This window comes from Lytechinus pictus, chromosome 3 (assembly GCF_037042905.1).
Source record: "Lytechinus pictus isolate F3 Inbred chromosome 3, Lp3.0, whole genome shotgun sequence".
NCBI lineage: Eukaryota > Metazoa > Echinodermata > Echinoidea > Temnopleuroida > Toxopneustidae > Lytechinus > Lytechinus pictus.
The window spans coordinates 69,438,688-69,457,770 of NC_087247.1; the positions used below are offsets into that span (position 1 = coordinate 69,438,688).

Genomic DNA, 19,083 nt, shown 5'->3' on the forward strand with positions numbered 1-19,083 from the left:
GTGCTAGTACAGCAAAGCCTACCCCCGTCAGGGGCTCCTGAAATTACCCATCCCTTTTCTGTAATTTACCTTTTTATTAGAAAATCTGCGAATTTGGAGCCCATATTGAGGCTAAAAGATGTTTCTCCTAAATAGCAAAACACTTTCCTTGTCTTAAAACCACTTGGATGCAAAAAAGTAGTATTTTTTCTATCTGCTACATTATAACGAAGTGCTGCCACATCGAAGCCTACCCCCTCAGGGGGCAGCTGAAGTCACCCAACCCCCATTTTATATTTTTGCCCATTTCTAGGAAAATTCGCCATTTTGGAGCCCCATTGAAACAAACAACGTTTCTGCTTTGCAGAAAAGTAACTCTTATTGTTTTGTAACTCGTGGGAGACAAAAAAGGTAGGATTTTTTCCATCAGCTTCATTTGAAGACGTGCTCGCACACAGAAGCCTACCACCAACAGAAGCTGCCGAATCCCCCCACCCCACCCTTTTGCCTATTTTCCCACTTTCTTGAATAATTCGCAGTTTTTGACCCCCTCGTTCAGGCAAATTAGCATTCCTGCTATATAATGAAGCCAATTTATTTTTTGAAGCAACTTAAAAATGAAAGAATAGGCTTTCTTCTATCAGCTACATGCAAAAAACATGCTGGCGCATCGAAGCTACTCAATTCAGGGGCTGCTGAAGTCACCCCACCTTTTTGCCTATTTTCCATCTTTATTGGAAAATTCGCAGTGTTTAGCCCCATTGATGTAAAAAAAGGTATTTCTGCTATGAAGTAAAACCACTTTAATTTTTTAACTCCCTGGGCTTGGGGGTGAAAGAGTAGGCTTTGTATATAAAGAAGTGCTGGCACATCGACGCCTACCCTCTTCAGGGGCTGCCGAATACTAAGTCACCCCATCCCGTTTGTCCATTTTGTCTAATTATTAGAAAATTCGTCATTTTGGAGTCACCATTGAGGCAAAGGGCGTTTCTTATAAAATAGTAAAGTCACTTTAATTTTTTTTAAACCACCTGGAAATTAAAAAGAAGGTTTTTTAATATCAGCTACATATAAAAAGATGCTGGCACATCAACGCCTACCCTCTTCAGTTTCTCCAAATTGGCAGATTTTTCCCATAAATTGGCAGAATACGGGAAGGGGCGAGTGACTTCAGGGGCCCCCCGAGGGGGTAGGCTTCCGTGTGCCAGCACTTCGTTATATGTGGCAGATAGAAAAATACTTATTTTTCCTATCCAAGTGTTTTTAAGACAATGAAAGTTGTTTGCAATATAGCAAACATCTTTTTGCCTCAATGTGGGCTCCCAATTCACAGATTTTCTAATAAAAAGGTAAAATACAGAAAAGGGGTGGGTGATTTCTGGAGCCCCTGACAGGGGGAGGCTTTGCTATACCAGCACTTCTTTATATGCAACTGATAGAAAAAATGCTATTCTTTTTTCCAAGTGGTTTAAGACAATAAAAGAGGTTTGCTATATAGAAGAAACATCTTTTTGCCTCAATATGGGCTCCAAATTCGCAGATTTTCTAATAAAAAGGTAAAATACAGAAAAGGGGTGGGTAATTTCAGGAGCCCCTGACAGGGGTAGGCTTTGCTGTACCAGCACCTCTTTATATGTAACTGATAGAGGAAAGGCAACTTTTTCGTCTCCATGTGGTTTTAAGACAATGAAAATGGATTGCTTTTTAGCAGAAACACCCTTTAGCCTCAGTGGGGGCTCCAAATTTGCAGATTTTTCCATAAATTTGCAAAATACTGAAAAAGGGGATGGTGTTTTCGGCATCCCACTGACGGGGGTGGCTTCCATTTTCCAGTAATTCTTTGTATGTAGCAGATAAAAGAAAGTCTAATCTGTTGTCTCCAAGTGTTTTTAAGACAATGAAAGTTGTTTGCAATATAGCAAACATCTTTTTGCCTCGATGAGGGCTCCCAATTCGCAGATTTTCTAATAAAAAGGTAAAATACGGAAAAGGGGTGGGGGATTTCTGGAGCCCCTGACGGGGGTAGGCTTTGTTGTGCCCTCACTTCTTTAAATGTAGCTGATAGAAAAAAGCCTACTCTTTCATCTCCAAGTGATTTCAAGAAAATAAAAGTTGTTTTTTACCTAACCATAGCATCATTTTGCCACATTGAGGGCTCCAAAAGGCAAGATATTTTAATAGTCAACCTTCGGATAAGGGTGGGGTACCTTCGACAGGCTCTTGCGGGACTATGTTTCAAGGTGTCCGAGTGTAATTGCTTGCGACATGCAGAGCAATCCCTCCTCTAACTTTCCAAGAGTAAAGTCACTTTAATATGTAAAAAAAAAGCCTTTTGCCCTTATACCCATAATATGTAATATACACTTTTCTATCGCGATGCTCATTACATGCATTTATGCATGCTAGTCACACCAACATAGGCGAGGCAAGACCGATTGAGTCTATTGTACTCTTTTGAAAGGCAAGCTAGCGAGCGCATTGAAGTCGGTATCACTAGTGTGACTATGACGGACGTTGCTTTTTTGTGTCATTTTATCGCAAAATCGGGGAATACATTTTGAAGTATTTTCCCTATATCTAAGCAAATTAAGACATTGATAATGTCATGAAGCAGATCAATGTTCTCGTTATTATATTCTTTCGTGTTGAATGCTGATATTTTGCATTAATTGTTGATATTAATGACAAAACAGAAAGATATCAATGCACATGCAAATTTTTGCTTAAAAACATGGAAATTTTGGCATAAATTATAATATTTTTCAAAAAATGTTAACCGGACTGTCCAGAAAACGATTGCAATCGATTTCTACTGTCTAAATCAATGTGAAATGTGTATTTATTTAATCTTTGTCCATTGTTTGTGCAAATATATGAAAATAATTGATTTTCATGAAAATCCAAGATGGCCGACAAAAATGGGGTCCCCTGGGCCTTCCGTACAGGATTAGACGCGGCAGCAACACATTTTCTTGACCACTGATATCATGCCAACATGTTGGGACCATCAAACCTTATGTACCCAATCAGCTAAATAAACTCCCCCAGCCCCCGGACTATAAATATGCTTTGGGATTATGTCGATAGTATCAGAGAGTATAAAGGACAATTGAAATGGCTTATGGCTTAGCTATGGCATAGCTGTTGCATTCTGGATTGAAGAACAGTTTCCCTGGTTTCAGTCAGTCCGCAAGCCCTGAAAAAGTAGCTTCTTTTATCCAAGTGATATTCATGACTAGAGGGTTTTTGCATAGTTAATGAGCTTGGTGCGAACCAAAACACCTCTTTTTATTCGGCCATTGCTGCTCTAAATATGGACCAAATTTCATGTTTTTGGTATCTTTGTAAAGAAGAAGAATCATTCTTTCAGGTCATGTGTTTGGATTTTTAAAAGAATGTTGTAATATAGGAAAGACTTTTGATCTAAAACATGAAACAAAATATTTTTTTCTTGCAACAAAAGTTGTTGTTTTCACACTTAATTTCTGTTTGGGCACAAATGATTTTTAGATCATGATAAAGCTGAAGATCTAAGCTTTAATATGATATAATTTTTATAAGAAGATGTATTTTAGATGGGTCAGCAGCCAGCTTTTCATAGGCCAAGTACATTTTGCAGCTCAAAAACAAGAATACTGCGCTCTGATTGGTCATAGAGACCACACACCCCTCTGCAAGGTCACACTCTCCATGTGGTAATCTCTTCAAATTACCCGCGCCTGTTTGTTTTGAAAACAGTATTCAGCCAATCAGAACTCTGGATTTTATATTACTCAGAAATTTCAGAAATCTCGTCTTGCATCTTGATGGAAAAAGCTGGCTGCTGACCCATCTAAAAGATGCCACATATCAAGAGTGACATTGTAAGAAAGTATAGAGTTTGAGCTTTCTGATGATATAAATAATGTATAAAAATATTTGCACGATTTGCAAGTGAAAACAGAGGAAGAAAATTCTGTTTGATACATCTTTTCAGGTAAAAAATTCACTTATTTATCAAAATATTTCATTCAAAAGAAATGACCAATATAAAAAAGTAACATTTACTCTTGCCCATGGTACAAAAATAATCAATATTACTCAAGGAGAAAGTGGTTAAATTCTTTGAGAAAGAAAGTCTCACTATTCACAAGATTTTGCAGGGACATGAATTCAGCCACGAGAGGACTTGGATAAATCTTGCTCATTTGCTCATTAACACAGGGGCTTGCGGACTGACTGGTTTATGCTTGTCAGTACTTTATTATCTCTCACACCAGGAATAAGCTCATAGACCTACTTTATGGTGAAGCCATATATAAATAATCCTCCTGGTGTACATTTGGAGACTCACATAGCTTGCACAGGATGAATAGTTTGTAAAATCCATAAAGCTCTTTTTTCTGAGTTGTAAATTTAACAGAATGCAATTTGAAAGGTTCATAAAGGCTATTGGGTCTTGTAACATATTGTGTAAATCAAATATTAAATATTGCAGAACAAAGCTGGTTTGGATATATGTGTGCTATTTGTATACCCAAGACTACCTATTAGGACAGATAAAAGGCAAGTTATTAGAAAATGTGTCTATACACCTGAAGACTTATTATCTTCATGCAATATAGTGTTTAATTTGATTAAATTGGAAGTACAATATGTAAAGGGTATATTGCTTATTCCCAGGAGCATGTTGTATTGATTTTTTAGTTCTTGTAAATTTCCCAATCTGATTGACTTTGCTATTACTCGGGTTTTGTATCTTGGGTCTAAGGCAAGTATGTGATAGTATAGGTAAGTTTTGTGTGATAACATTTGTTGTGAAATCTGTCTAAACTATAAAAGACCTGATGATGTACAATGCTGTGTAAAGTAGCTTCTTCAAAGCTTTGGTAAAGGGCCAGTAAAGTGATTTATACTTTCTCAATCTTTCCAATCTTACAAAAGTGGTGGTCATGGAATCTTTATTTCCTTTGTTGATTCTCAGTGAAAGTTCAAATTTTGACATTTTTTATATTCATTTTCCTCTCTAGTATTGCTTTTTGTCTCACCTGCAAAGCAGAGTGAGACTATAGGCGCCGTTTTTCTGACAGCGGCGGCGAGGGCGACAACACCAAATCTTAACCAAGGTTAAGTTTTTGAAATGACAGCATAACTTAGAAAATATATGGACCTAGTTCATGAAACTTGGCCATAAGGTTAATCAAGTATTACTGAACATCCTGCCTGAGTTTCAGGTCACATGACCAAGGTCAAAGGTCATTTAGGGTCAATGAACTTTGACCATGTTGGGGGAATCATCATCAAAATCTTAACCTGAGGTTATGTTGTCATCATAACTTAGAAAAATATGGACCTAGTTCATGAAACTTGGACATAAGGTTAATCAAGTATTGCTGAACATTCTGCCGTAGTTTCAAGTCACATGACTAAGGTCAAAGGTCATTTAGGGTCAATGAACTTTGGCCAATTTGGGGGTATCTGTTGAATTACCATCATAACTTTGAAAGTTTATGGATATGATTCATGAAACTTGGACATAAGAGTAATCAAGTATCTTTGAACATCCCGTCTGAGTTTCAGGTCACATGACCAAGGTCAAAGGTCATTTAAGGTCAATGAACTTTGGCCATGTTGGGGGTATTTGTTGAATTACCATCATATCTCTGTAAGTGTATTGGTCTAGTTCCTAAAACTTGGACATAAGAGTCATCAAGTATCACTGAACATCTCATGCGAGTTTCAGGTCACATGACCAAAGTCAAAGGTCATTGAACTTTGGCCATCTTAGAGGTAATTATTAGATTGCTGTCATAACTTTCAGTTTATAGATATAGTGTATGAAATGTGGATATACTAGGGGTAATCAAGTATCACTGACAAGTTTTAGGTCACATGATCAAGGTCAGATTTCAATGAACGTAGTATTGTATCATTTTATGAATAGTGTTTTTTGTGAATAATTATTTTATAGTAGTTTTCAAAGTCAGCACTGCTGCTATATTGAATCGCGTGATGCAGGTGAGACCGCCAGAGGCATTCCACTTGCTTCTTAAATATGGACCCTTCAAGCATTCATCAAATTTAGTGATTAGATATCAAACAGAGACAAATATTATATTCCAAGTCAACATTTGCAGCCCATTCCATGTTCATATAATAGTTTTCTAAAATTTTGAAAGTGTTTGGATATTATTTTGATAAGGCACCCAGTTGCAATTGATTTAATGTAAAATCACAGAATATATTCAATGAAACACATTTTTGTCTCGCCTGAACGAAGTTTGATAAAGACCTAGTGATCACTTAAATTTCCTTTCGGTTTGTTTATAGTCCGTTGGTCTGTTAAAAAAATGTCAAAGTTTGTGTTCAACTTACTATCATTTCTTTATTTCTGGATCATACTTGGTACATATAATCATTGGGTAATACCACATGTAAGCTCATGAGAATGATGGGGTCAAGAGGTCAAATGATATGTCATATTTACCCTTAAAAAAAAGTTTTTGTTCTTCTTGCTCCCATTTCTTATTTATGCATCAATTTTGATCACACTTTGTTCAAAGGATTCTTGGGTAATACCACGTGTGTTGTAGAGGATGATGAGTCAAAGGTCATCTAGGGGTGAAAAGGTCAAGTTTTTGTTCAGTTTCCTCTTATTTCTTTATTTCTGCATTATGTTCACACTTGGTACACATGATCTTTGGGTGATACCACATGTGTGTGTCCATGAGGATGATGGGGACAAAGGTTCATGTAAGGGTCAAAAGGTCATTTTTTCCGTCAAATTACTCTCATTTCTTTATTTGTGCACCAATTATGTTCACACTTGGTACAAATGATCCTTGAAGATATGGGTTCAAAGCTCATCTAGGGGTCAAAAGGTCAAGTTTTTGTTCGAACTGCTCTCATTTCTTTATTTCTGCATCAATTATGATTACACTACAAATAATCCTTTGGTAATACCACATGTGTGTTCATGAGGATGATGTGGTCAATGGTCATTTAGGGGTCAAAAGTTCAAATGATATGAGGTCGTGTCCATCGTTCTTCAAGTTTTTTTTTTATTTGCTCTCATTTCTCTATATCTGCATCAATTGTATATAAACTTGGTACAAATAATCATTGGGTAATACCACATGTATGTTTTTGAGGATGATAAAGTCAAAAAGTCATCTAAGGGTCAAAAGATCATGTTGCATGTTTTATTGATTGCAAAATCAAGCTAGACTCGTGGTTTGTGAACCACCTTGTTATTTTGTATTTCATTTTCATTTCAATTATTGATTAATTCAAGTCTATTAAAATACATTGAGCATATAAAGAAAAAAAAGAAAAAAGAAACAAAAATACATAGTAAGATGCAAGAAAGATATAAAAAAAAGCTAGGATTGTACAAGGCTATTTACAGTACATGCATAAAAGTTAACATGAAATGGGAAGCTGCAAAAGAACAAAGCAAAGGTTCTGTCAAGGGAGTCCCTATGGACAGTAAAATATAAAATTCAAGACTTGTTCTGATAAAATATACATATAATAAGGAAATATGATAGGATTAATTAAATTAAGATGTTGAATGGTTGAAAAGAAAGTTTTTCAGCTTGGATTTAAAGGAATTTGAATATGAAATCTGTTTGATGTTTAGGGGGAAGATAATTTCAAATGCAAGGTCCTTTGAATTTACATTCTTCAACGTAATAATTTTCAGGATTTCTATTGTTATAACTGTGCATTAATATTTTACATTTGATCATAGAGGCAGGATTATACGGCACTCTCATTAATGGGGTACAATATTGATTCAATTGATATACATTTAGGAAATTCAGTTTTTTTTTTAAGTGGTTTTGAGGGAGCATTAAAATCAGACATGCAACATATTCTAACAATCTTCTTTTTTTAAGTTCAACAATCCAAGAAGCCTGGTGGGATATGTGTTTGCCCAGACAGTATTACAATACATTAAATAAGGCAAAATGATCATTCATATCTTTCTTATGGCATGCATATCATTTAATCTGGTAATGAATTGAAATAAAGACATGTACCTTGGGCAATTTGAAAGAAAAAACCCTAAAAATGTGCTTTTAAAAGTGGTATATTTCTTCCAGGAACAAAGTATTGGTATGGAATTATAACTCCTGATTGTGTAATGTTTTCAGAAAAAGACTACTCTCCCATGAATATTGGAACATGATTTGTTTTGTTTTGTTTGCTTGTTTTTTTTTTGTGATAGCATGGACAGAATAAGCTAGACTGCTATTAAAGGCAATGAAGAAACACAAAGCAGAAGAGTATTTATGTTGAAAGGATCAGTTTTCCTGTGCTGTATTGGCCACACAGAAATGTTCTTAGCACTAACAGAGCACTAACAGTAGTCGCAGTCACATCTTTTGGATTATGATGTCAAACGTTGATCCAAGATAGTTACACGTTGTGACATTAGGCAACGTAGCAACATTACCGGTTGTAACAGGGCCTTTGTTAGTGCTAACAACCTTTCTTTGTGGTCGGTACTTAATAAGTGTGTTCTTGAAAGGCTAAATGCTGAATAGTTAATTTGTTTCATGATGTTCAAATTTTTACCCTTTTCCAACATTCATTCTTCACACAGGCCCCAGTTTGCCCTTCTTGATGAGTGTACTAGTGCTGTAAGCATTGATGTTGAAGGAAAGATATTCCAAGCTGCAAAGGATGCTGGGATTATCATGTTGACAATAACACATAGACCATCGCTATGGTAAGATTTTCTTTATTTATTCATTTCTCTATTTTTTTTTCATTCATTTTATTTGTTTTATCAGTGGTGTAGTGATTAAACTGCCATTATATCTGGTCAACAAAATAACAAAAACAACAAAAAAATGACCAGGATAATATGACTGGTAAGAAGTGGTTAACATCATAGTTCTGCGTTATAATTCAGATGGTACGTGAAATTTGAAACTAGAAAGTGCAGTGTTTACATCTTTTATTTTTGTGGCAAGACATCAAACAATGTTTGCCACACACCACATATGGAGATATCATTAAAACAAGAGGAGGAAAGACCTAATGTGACCATGGCAAGAGTATGTAGATTTGATATTTGCCTGTTTGTTTTTGTTTGTGTTTTTTGTATATAGGAAATACCACACTCATCTACTGCAGTTTGATGGAACTGGTAATTGGAGGTTGGAAGAGCTAGACACAGCAGCACGACTCAGCTTAAATGAAGAGAAACAACGTCTTGAATCACAGCTGTCTGGGATTCCACGCATGCAGGAAAGACTGAATGAGTTATGTGAGATCTTAGGGGAGGATTCCGTGCAGAGGACAGCGCCCTCTAAGGATAAGAAGAAGAATGGATGTGAATAAAAGATGGGTATTGGAGAACAAATCAATTGAGATGATGAGAGTTGCCATTGATAAAGGCACAGAAGGCAATATGTTCATATTATTTGCCAAATATAAGGAGAGAGTTAATAGAAAGAAAGACAGAGAGAAAAGAGAGACAGAGACAGCCGATCAGACAAAGAGAATGTAGGAACTATAAGTGCATGATCACATAGTGATCAAGTAGAATAGGTGCAATAGATTGAGCAATCTAGGCACAGAGGATAACATGTGAAATAAGCTGCCATGGGAAAGTAATCCAATTCAAATTTTAGCATTCTGCTTCCCAAAATGTTAGTATTTATTGCCAGAGGCCAATGTTAAACAGGACTTCAGAATATTGGCCAATGGAAACAGAAAATAAATACAAGGGGTGAACTTATTTGTTCAGTCAGTCTTTTGGGGCTTCTTTTTTGTTTTGATGGGGGGGGGGTACATATAAAAGGTTTCTAAAACAGCTCATTGCAGGTTAACAATTTTACATTTCTTTGAATATAGTCAGGATTATACAGTACACTCTGTATATTGAAACAATTTAAAGGCAACTGATGGTATGCTGTAGGTTCCAAGTGCAGCTGTTCCATGATGGAAATTGATTTTTATACCCTAGCCAAACAAAGTATGAAGGGGGTACATGTATGGGCATCAGCGTACAGTTGGGTGGGTGGTCAGTGGGTCTGTTGCAAATCTTGCACATCAAACTACTTCCTCAATTTGTCATCAATTTTCATGAAATTGGGGTACAGATGTGCAAGACACATTTTTTGCATGTGTTGGAATTTGTGTTGCCATGGTAATAAAATATATGGCAAAAATTATATTTAAAAATCTTTTGCGATTCAAACTACTTCATCAGTGCTCAGTGTTTTTTTTTTTCACTTGTCAGAAATTGCATTGCCATGGTAACCACATATTCTAGCCAAACACCCAGGAAAACTCCTTGTGGATCAAACTACTTTCTCAGTTTTTAACCAGTGCTCATGGAAGTTGGCAGAAGTATTCTCTTTGATGTGAAGACATACAAGATTTATTTTCTAAATGTGTTCAAAACTGCATTACCATAGTAACGTCATAGGGCGGAGGTATTAATCACCAGTGATATTTCTAATTTGTTTGTAAGTTATGGTATATATGGACACCGTCCTCTTTTTGCAGGTGGTGATAAAATGTTTCATTGTAATTGTAATGATTTACAATTGAAAGAGCCCGCCCAAGTTATAGCCAGTATTATTATATTTCAAGTCACCTGTATATGTAGTTATTTTGTACTTTACCGCCTAAGAACATGTATCACATATAATAGAGTTTAAAAACTGTTGCACAATTCTATATCACATTAAATAGATTTGCCTTGGGATATACAATATAGATACTGAGATAATGAAAAATGTGGATATGTGAGATAAAGAGCAAGTGGAATAGTGAGAATAACTAGGGGAAAATGTTAAACTAAACATAACTGCAGCTTTAAATGCAACTGACTAGATGTAGTATAAAGATATTCTGAAATAGTGTGATCCAAGTGAAAGGTTGTAAATGTATCAATGATGAAAGACTGTTGATTTATCATTTAGTTGGAAGTGTTTTAATGTTTGACATCTTTTATGAATATTATATTAATATTTGCTATCTATAGATGAATTGTTTATATGTATGTTTTTTCATGTCATTATTGTAGTCAGCAGAAACTTATGTAAAATGCCGATCTCTCAATAGCTACTTAAAAAAAAAAAAACCTGCGAAAGAGCAGATAATTACTGAGTTGCCTTTGTGAAGATGAAAATCTTGATATGTTGAGTATTTTTAGTCCACTTATCCAGCTAACTGGTCAGAGCAAATTCACAAACAAATTTGGTCTTTGTGATCATTATACCCATTTAGCTAAATAAGGATTTAGACTCAGGGGTCCATATTCTGAACTCAGGTTTAAATTAAACCCTGGTTTATAGTTGTGCTTTAACTATGGAGAGCCAATTTATGCACAAATCCCTAATAGTACACATCCAATTTAACTCATTTGACACTAAAATTGTTCATAATGGTCTGGAAATGATAACTGGAGTATTAAGTATTTTTCTTCATTATGAAAGCAGCAGGAAACAAAATAGTAAACATAAGATAAACAGATAAACAAATATAAACATAATTTTTGGCTCCCCATAATTTTAGCACAGAGTCAGACCGTGGTCTAAGTTAAACAGGACTTCAGAGTACGGGGCCCTGAGTAAATTTAGATTTTATACCTCCTTGAGCTTTAATTCAAATGGACCAATTGATTCTTTTTGTAATAGCCACCATTCTTATTTCATGTACCCTATCGTCAAAATACACCGCCATGTTTATTCTCGTTTATTAATGTTAATTTATCGTTATATATGAAATAGTTATATACAGTAGATTTATATTAAACATGAACATTTGCTCTACATGGATGATGTCTTCTGGATATGTGAGATAGTTGTTAAAACATAATATAGAGTGTGCTTGCTACATTCCAACTTTGGTGCAGGGTGTCAAAGTACCATGTGCTCATAAATTGTCAATAAACCTTAAATTATTTATTTAGATAACTTGTGAACTTCTTCGAGGTAGGCTGCAGAGCCCTTTGAAGTTTATAGGAGAAGAGTTGCTAATGTATGATACATTCTGAAAAGTGATCATTAAGCCTGGAAAAAAAAAACTCAATCAGTTTACCAACAATCAGCAAACAAATACTTTTTACACTAATCAAATGTTCACTATATGTTGATTACTGATTTGTGACATTCGATTATCAAAAACACATGGCTAAAATCTTTGATATTTGACAACAATATGCTAAATAAATGAAATTTATGCTAAATTCAGTGAATTCCAATCATAATAACTCTTTCAAGACATGGCAATGACAGCCAAGCCATTGACCATGCATCATTCAACTGTGTTAATGTGCATGTTATAGGTGCTGTACTTGGACAATCAACTGAGTCAGCTTGCCCATTATGTGTGACCGCTGGTAGGTCATTTAATAAGTCAACTTGTATGTGATTTCTGATAATCTAGGAATCTTGATTGTTTTCAAACTATTTGATTGTTTACACTGGCGAACGATTAAATGGCCCAAAGGGTATTCGTCTCAGGCCTAGTGATCAGTTATAGAAGTTATATATATTCTTAACACTCTCATACCGGGTAATCAAGATTTGTAGGAATAGAATTTTGCTCAAATGAACAGCAAAATGTTACCTTTTTGTTATTCTATGTAACATTCAAAGACAAATGTACCTTGCAAAGGAGCTCTTTGTAAAGGTTGTGTCAAATTAAAACTAGTGGAATATAAGGGTTTTAATAAAAACAAATAACATTTTTGTTGCAGTATGTTTTGTGTGTGTAAATTGCTATCTCTATATTGCATTATTTTGTGAAAATAATGAAACCGAAACTGTATAAGATATTTTGGAAGTTTTTTTCATTCCTGCTTAAAACTATGAAAGTGTTAATCACTTGAAGATATATCTCACAATTTTAATGGTTTTGATTATTTGTTCATATATGTGACTATCATCATAGTTGCATTAGAAGTATTAAACCATGTCATGAATGGTTTAGCTATGCATTTTTTGTGCAATTTTAACATACATTAATTTTATCTTTTAGCAATATGTGGTATTGAAAGACCTGGTACTTGTATATTCCAGATATATACTTCATGCATTTGATTCATGAACACTATTCATTAGATGTGTAAAGCACTTATCCAATTGTATGAAAATGGATGAAACAAATATCACTAGTATTGTGATATGTCTTTCTGTATTAAGTTAGTAATACTTAGTAATACATATTTCCTTTTCCTCTTGTACCAAAGATTGAAATATCTTGAGCTATAAATTAGTCATCTAAAATCTTGAGTTATTAGTAACACACATGCACTATTAAAGGCATCATATATTTATGTTTACATATTCAATGGACAGTACACAAACTTTATGATGTGTGTGTGTACCTTCTTATGTACTTATATATAATATATGAAGGCAATCTTGTTTTTCTCTTTCTCTTTGCGATTCTATCCTTTTTATGTGTGTTTTACTTGCTGCAAAATGTACCATTAGCCTGCTAAGGGTGAGTTTATTAGTCAGAGTCAGTGAAATTATAGATGTCAATAATAATAATGAGAACAATTCATACGTGACACTTATATTTTAGTATGACATCTTTTTTTTTCAAAGCAGATGTGATTTATCCATTGTGCGAATCATTCTTTTTTATGTGGAGGCTATTTGATATAACTGCAACAAAATAAGGGAATTATAAACAATTAAAACAAAATTGTCTTATAAACTTGGAGAAACAAATGAGTAAATGCTTGCATCAGAATGTTTAAATCATTGATTTCCCTTCAAGATATGCATGATTTGTTCAAATATTCATCATCCTCTAGGATAGCTGATGGATGTACTATTCCAATGTAGCCTATTTTAGGAGACGTTGTCATGCCGACAGAGCACAAAATCCCGAGTGTAGAGATTCAGAGAGTGGCCTTATTGTTAAATCATGTAATGTAGTTTAACGATGTTGTGAAATCCCAAAATAGGAATGCATCGTCAGGGTCTATCACTATCCAATCAGTGAAGTGCAGCTGTCACATGCTGTTCTTTGTTCTGAAAGATGTCAACTTTCAAATGAGAGCTGCATTGAAGGGCTGCATATTGATTAACTTCTGCATGGTTTTAGAAAAATGGTAAAAGCCTGTTTACTGTATATGCTAATATTTCACTGCTTGGTACAGATATATCAAGGTTTTATTTTATTACTAATTAAGTTTATTTACAACTGGTATATTGAAGTTTCTGGGTTTTGTTTTCATAAAGAGTCAGGACCCATGAACATACTTGGAATTTTGCTGGTGATATTAGATAAGCAAAATCAGCCAAAGTAGAATTCTGAAAACTAATTCAGTATTTAATATAGGACTGACTTGACCTTCACAATGTCCTATGAATTTGGTGGATTCACAATATGGTGCACCATCTATTGGTTGCAGCGAACAGGCCAAATGTCTATTTTCAGGGTCGTCATCATGCGCAAGCAGCGCACAGTGCAAGTGTACTGTAATGTGAATGATGCTTCAAAAATGAAAGCCAAATGGCACAAATTCACAAAAAATGGTCTAAATTTAGCAAAGAAATATGCAGGCAAATTTCTCTCCCACCTACTGGACCCTAGTAAACAGCATATCCGGCTGAGCCGTGTTGGCCAGCGCCGAATAATGCACTTTTAGTGCTAGCGGGCGCAACAGATGTCAACTTTTTCCCATGAGGCATTGTGAATTTCCACCCGTCCGCTGCAACCGATAGATGGTGCACCGTATTGTGAATTCACCGAATTGATATCAGTCTACCACTTTCACTTATAATTGTATAATTATAACTTGTAATAAATGCTTTCCATTACCTTCATAAAAACTGAGAACCACTTCCTTCAGGACAAAATTAAAAGGAGAACGAAACCCTTGGAACAAGCTAGCTTATGTGAAAACAGACAAATTTAAGAACAATTCAATGAAAGTTTGAGAAAAATTGAGCAAATAATAAGAAAGTTATGAGCATTTGAATGTTGACATCACTAATGATGTGGACATCCTCCCATTGGCAATACAACCAACATGTGTTATGTCACAGTTGTATATACAGTTTTTCCCACAAAGAGGAAACAGTAATTCAGTGTAATGCTTTGACACCATGATTTTGCTTCATGAGATCTACATGAATGAAAAGGTATGCTTCCCCTCTTCATTTGAAGCCCATCTCAACGTTCAGAACAATGAGTTGGAACAATGGAAAGTGGATCCACCAAATTTCCATTTGCACGAGCAAATAACGATTTTAAACTTCTCTGGCTTTTTAAGTTTATATCTTAAATATCCATATTTTTCTCCTTTCACATGAAACCTTATGAGTAAAACATGATGGACCCATGGTCGAGAAAAATTCGAATGAAAACATGCTTGATTTCTACCTATTCAGGGGATCATTGAAAAACAAGCATACATGTATCTAACAAAGAAGCAGACAATGTGCTAAAGGTGAATGCGCAGTGAGTTGGCTTAACCATGTTAGGATTCTATTAAAGTATTTTATAAAGTAAAAATTGTTTGAAATAATTAGACAAGGCAGGGGCAGTGGAATGTTGGATGGGGGGGGGGTGACCCACTTAAACAATTTTCCGAGCAAAAGGGATCTCTCCTCTAGTCTTGTAAAAAGTGATGTACCCCTTTTCCGCTTTGCCCTGCCCCATCAATCATGTTCCGCCGCCGTGAAATGTAGCGACGAATGGAAAAATTGAGAGAAGTTCGAGATAAACATCAAAAGTATTACCATCTTAACATTGAATTCCCATGGCCAAAAACTCCAGCCCGATAAAACTCACAATATTAGCCTTCGATCAGTCAAGTGTCTCATAAATGACGATAAAGGGCTTTCCTTCCCTGGCCCGTACAGGGGTCTCTAACACAAAGCTTAGCAATGATCGTAGAACATTTTTGATTCCATTGACTAAAATGTACCATCAGTCGTGAAAATCAAGCGTACGATCAATCGCTAACCTTTGTGTTCCAGGGGGGGGGGGGGGGCCACTTCCATTGACGAGAGGATACCATGGGGTCTCGAAAAGCACCCTAAACACGAATTTTCCATTTTCTGAAAATGCACCCCTTAACAAGTATTGGCGTGTGAAACCATACCCTTAACAAGTATTGGAAACAAAACGATACTCTTGGCAAGTTCTCTGAATTGACCCCCTAAACAAGTTCAGCGATATTTTTATTGTTATGTCACGGACGTCGGTCGTCGGCCTACCTTCACCCACATCATTGGGTTTAGTACAGCCCCACCTCCCACATCTCGCCCAAATCGTACTCTAAACACGTAGTGTTGACTCTTGGGGCAAAAGTACATCCTTTATAAAACATTTGTCTTAATTTTTACACCCTCGCAAATTTGACCCTAAACACGTAGCTTTCCTAGCGAAAATAGATACCCTTTTTTCATTATTTTAGTGTTTTTGACACCCTTATCACGTTACGTACGTAATGTGCCCTATCTTGAAAAAGACATCCTTTTTACATGTTTTTTTGGTCGTGCATGGTATCCACATGTCAATGTAAGTGCCCCCCCCCCCCCCCCCCCCCCCCCCCGGTTTGTGTTACAGGACCCAGCATTCACTGTTAGCCTATTGTCTGCTGCTTTGTTGGGAAAACGAAATGCTTGTTTTCCAACGATCCGTCAAATAGGTAGAAATATGTTTTCATGCAACATTTTTCTTGATCATGCGTCATTCATATTTTAGGCATAAGGTATCATATGGAAGAGGAAAAGAGGGATATTCAAGTTATGAACTTTGTTTTCCATATAGTTGCAGAAAAAGCCAGAAAACCTACACAAAATCATTATTTCCTCATGCAAACAGAAATTTCGTAGCACCACTTTCCATTGTTCTAACTCAGTCATGCATGCATGCATAATGAACGTGATGGGCTTCAAATTAAGAGCAGTCAGTCCGCAAGCCCCTTTGTTAATGAGCAAATGAGCAAGATTTATCCAAGTCCTCTCGTGGCTGAATTCATGTCCCTGCAAATCTCGTGAATTGTGAGACTTTCTTTCTCAAAGAATTTAACCACTTTCTCCTTGAGTAATATTGATTATTTTTTTACAATGGGCAAGAGTAAATGTTACTCTTTTATATTGGTCATTTCTTTTGAATGAAATATTTTGATAAATAAGTGAATTCTTTACCTGAAAAGATGCATCAAACAGAATTTTCTTCCTGTTTTCACTTGCAAATTGTGCAACATTTTGTGTTTTAGGCACCAACATTATTTATATCATCAGAAAGCTCAAACTCTACTTTCTTACAATGTCACTCTTGATATGTGGCATCTTTTAGATGGGTCAGCAGCCAGCTTTTTCCATTAAGATGCAAGACGAGATTTCTGAAATTTCTGAGTAACATAAAATCCAGAGTTCTGATTGGCTGAATACTGTTTTCAAAACAAACAGGCGCGGGTAATTTGAAGAGATTACCACATGGTGAGTGTGACCTTGCAGAGGCCCAGTGTGGGGAACATTGGAATTTGCGTGGGTGTGTGGTCTCTATGACCAATCAGAGCGCAGTATTCTTGTTTTTGAGCTGAAAAATGTACTTGGCCTATGAAGGCTGGCTGCTGACCCATCTAAAATACATCTTCTTATACAAATTATATCATATTAAAGCTTAGATCTTCAGCTTTATCATGATTTAAAAATCATTTGTGCCCAAACAGAAATTAAGTGTGAAAACAACAACTTTTGTTGCATGAAAAAAATATTTTGTTTCATGTTTTAGATCAAAAGTTTTTCCTATATTACAACATTCTTTTAAAAATCCAAACACATGACCTGAAAGAATGATTCTTCTTCTTTACAAAGATACCAAAAACATGAAATTTGGTCAATATTTAGAGCAGCAATGGCCGAATAAAAAGAGGTGTTTTGGTTCGCACCAAGCTCATTAACTATGCAAAAACCCTCTAGTCATGAATATCACTTGGATAAAAGAAGCTACTTTTTCAGGGCTTGCGGACTGACTGAGAGGGGAAGCCTATTTTTTCATTCATCTCATGAAGCAAATTTACGATTATGATGTCAAATAATTACACGGAATTCAGGTTTCCTTTTTTCTGAGATGCACTGTTTATACCATGGACAAATAGTTTGTACTATCATAAAAATGATCAAAATTATGTTTCGTGTATATTTTCAGTGTTCAAAGGGGCGGGTTTTACTTCTGTGACATAAATTTTGGTCGCAGTGCCAACGGGAGGACCTTTATAGCATTAGTGATTTTGACATTCAAATGCTCAGAACTTTCTTATTGTTTGTCGAATTTTACTCAAACTTTTGTCGGTCTCATTCTTTGATTTTTCTGTTTTTATACAAACTAACTTTGTTTTGTTTTCATACTTTGTCATACACAAATACATCTAAGACCATTCAGTCTAGATCCTACACATGATCACTAAGTGTAAAGTGGGAATATTTATAGCGGATTTATACAAGTGTTTGGAGGCCATTTGTTTATCAAATTAATGTTATGTATTCCTTTGTTTTGGGACTGCTTTCAAATTTTGGAAACATTTATGATGCTGTCATACAAACCCTTGTCATTCGAAAAAAAATGTTTGTTGCAATTTGTTATCGTCTCTGATCTAATTTTTGTGATCATTACACCTTTAATAACTGTTTATAATTACATCTAATTTATTCACTTTTGTAAGGTTCTGAACCACCATTATTGTGTTGTGTGAAGAGTTTGTGAATTAAAAAGCTTCAATTGCAAGCAGAATTAGTTTCAGTGTTTTTTTATATTTTTATTTCAGTGCATACTTTGTTTTTCATATACTCTCGGTCTTATCTTCCCTCCTTTAAACATTCAATCTTTCTTTTTATTTCACTTACTTATCTGTTCACTATCGTCATCCAGGTGGAACACGAGTAAGGTGGACAAATTCTGTCCCTCTTACAATCGTTTCCATTTTTTTCTCTCTCAACACCCTTTGTGGGGCACCATATAACCCTTCCTTAGTGTGAAAGGGGTATTGGTGTTGATGGTTTCCCCATCTTCATTCCCCCAACACATCTCCACTTCTTTCTAGAGCACCTCTGAAACTTGTCCTTAGTGTGAAAGGGGTATTGGTGTTAATGGTTTCCTCATCTTTATTCCCCAACACATCTC

The 19,083-nt window shown here is 35.5% G+C and overlaps 1 protein-coding gene across 1 annotated transcript; it reads left to right on the plus strand.

Moving 5' to 3' along the window:
• The first annotated feature begins 7,385 nt into the window (after positions 1-7,385).
• On the plus strand, positions 7,386-10,963 carry LOC129255377 (ATP-binding cassette sub-family D member 2-like). The gene is given in 3 exon segments (XM_064096067.1): positions 7,386-7,446; positions 8,595-8,696; positions 9,083-10,963. Coding segments are annotated over 3 exon segments (393 nt in total). The 3' UTR covers positions 9,313-10,963.
• Positions 10,964-19,083: the final 8,120 nt, after the last annotated feature.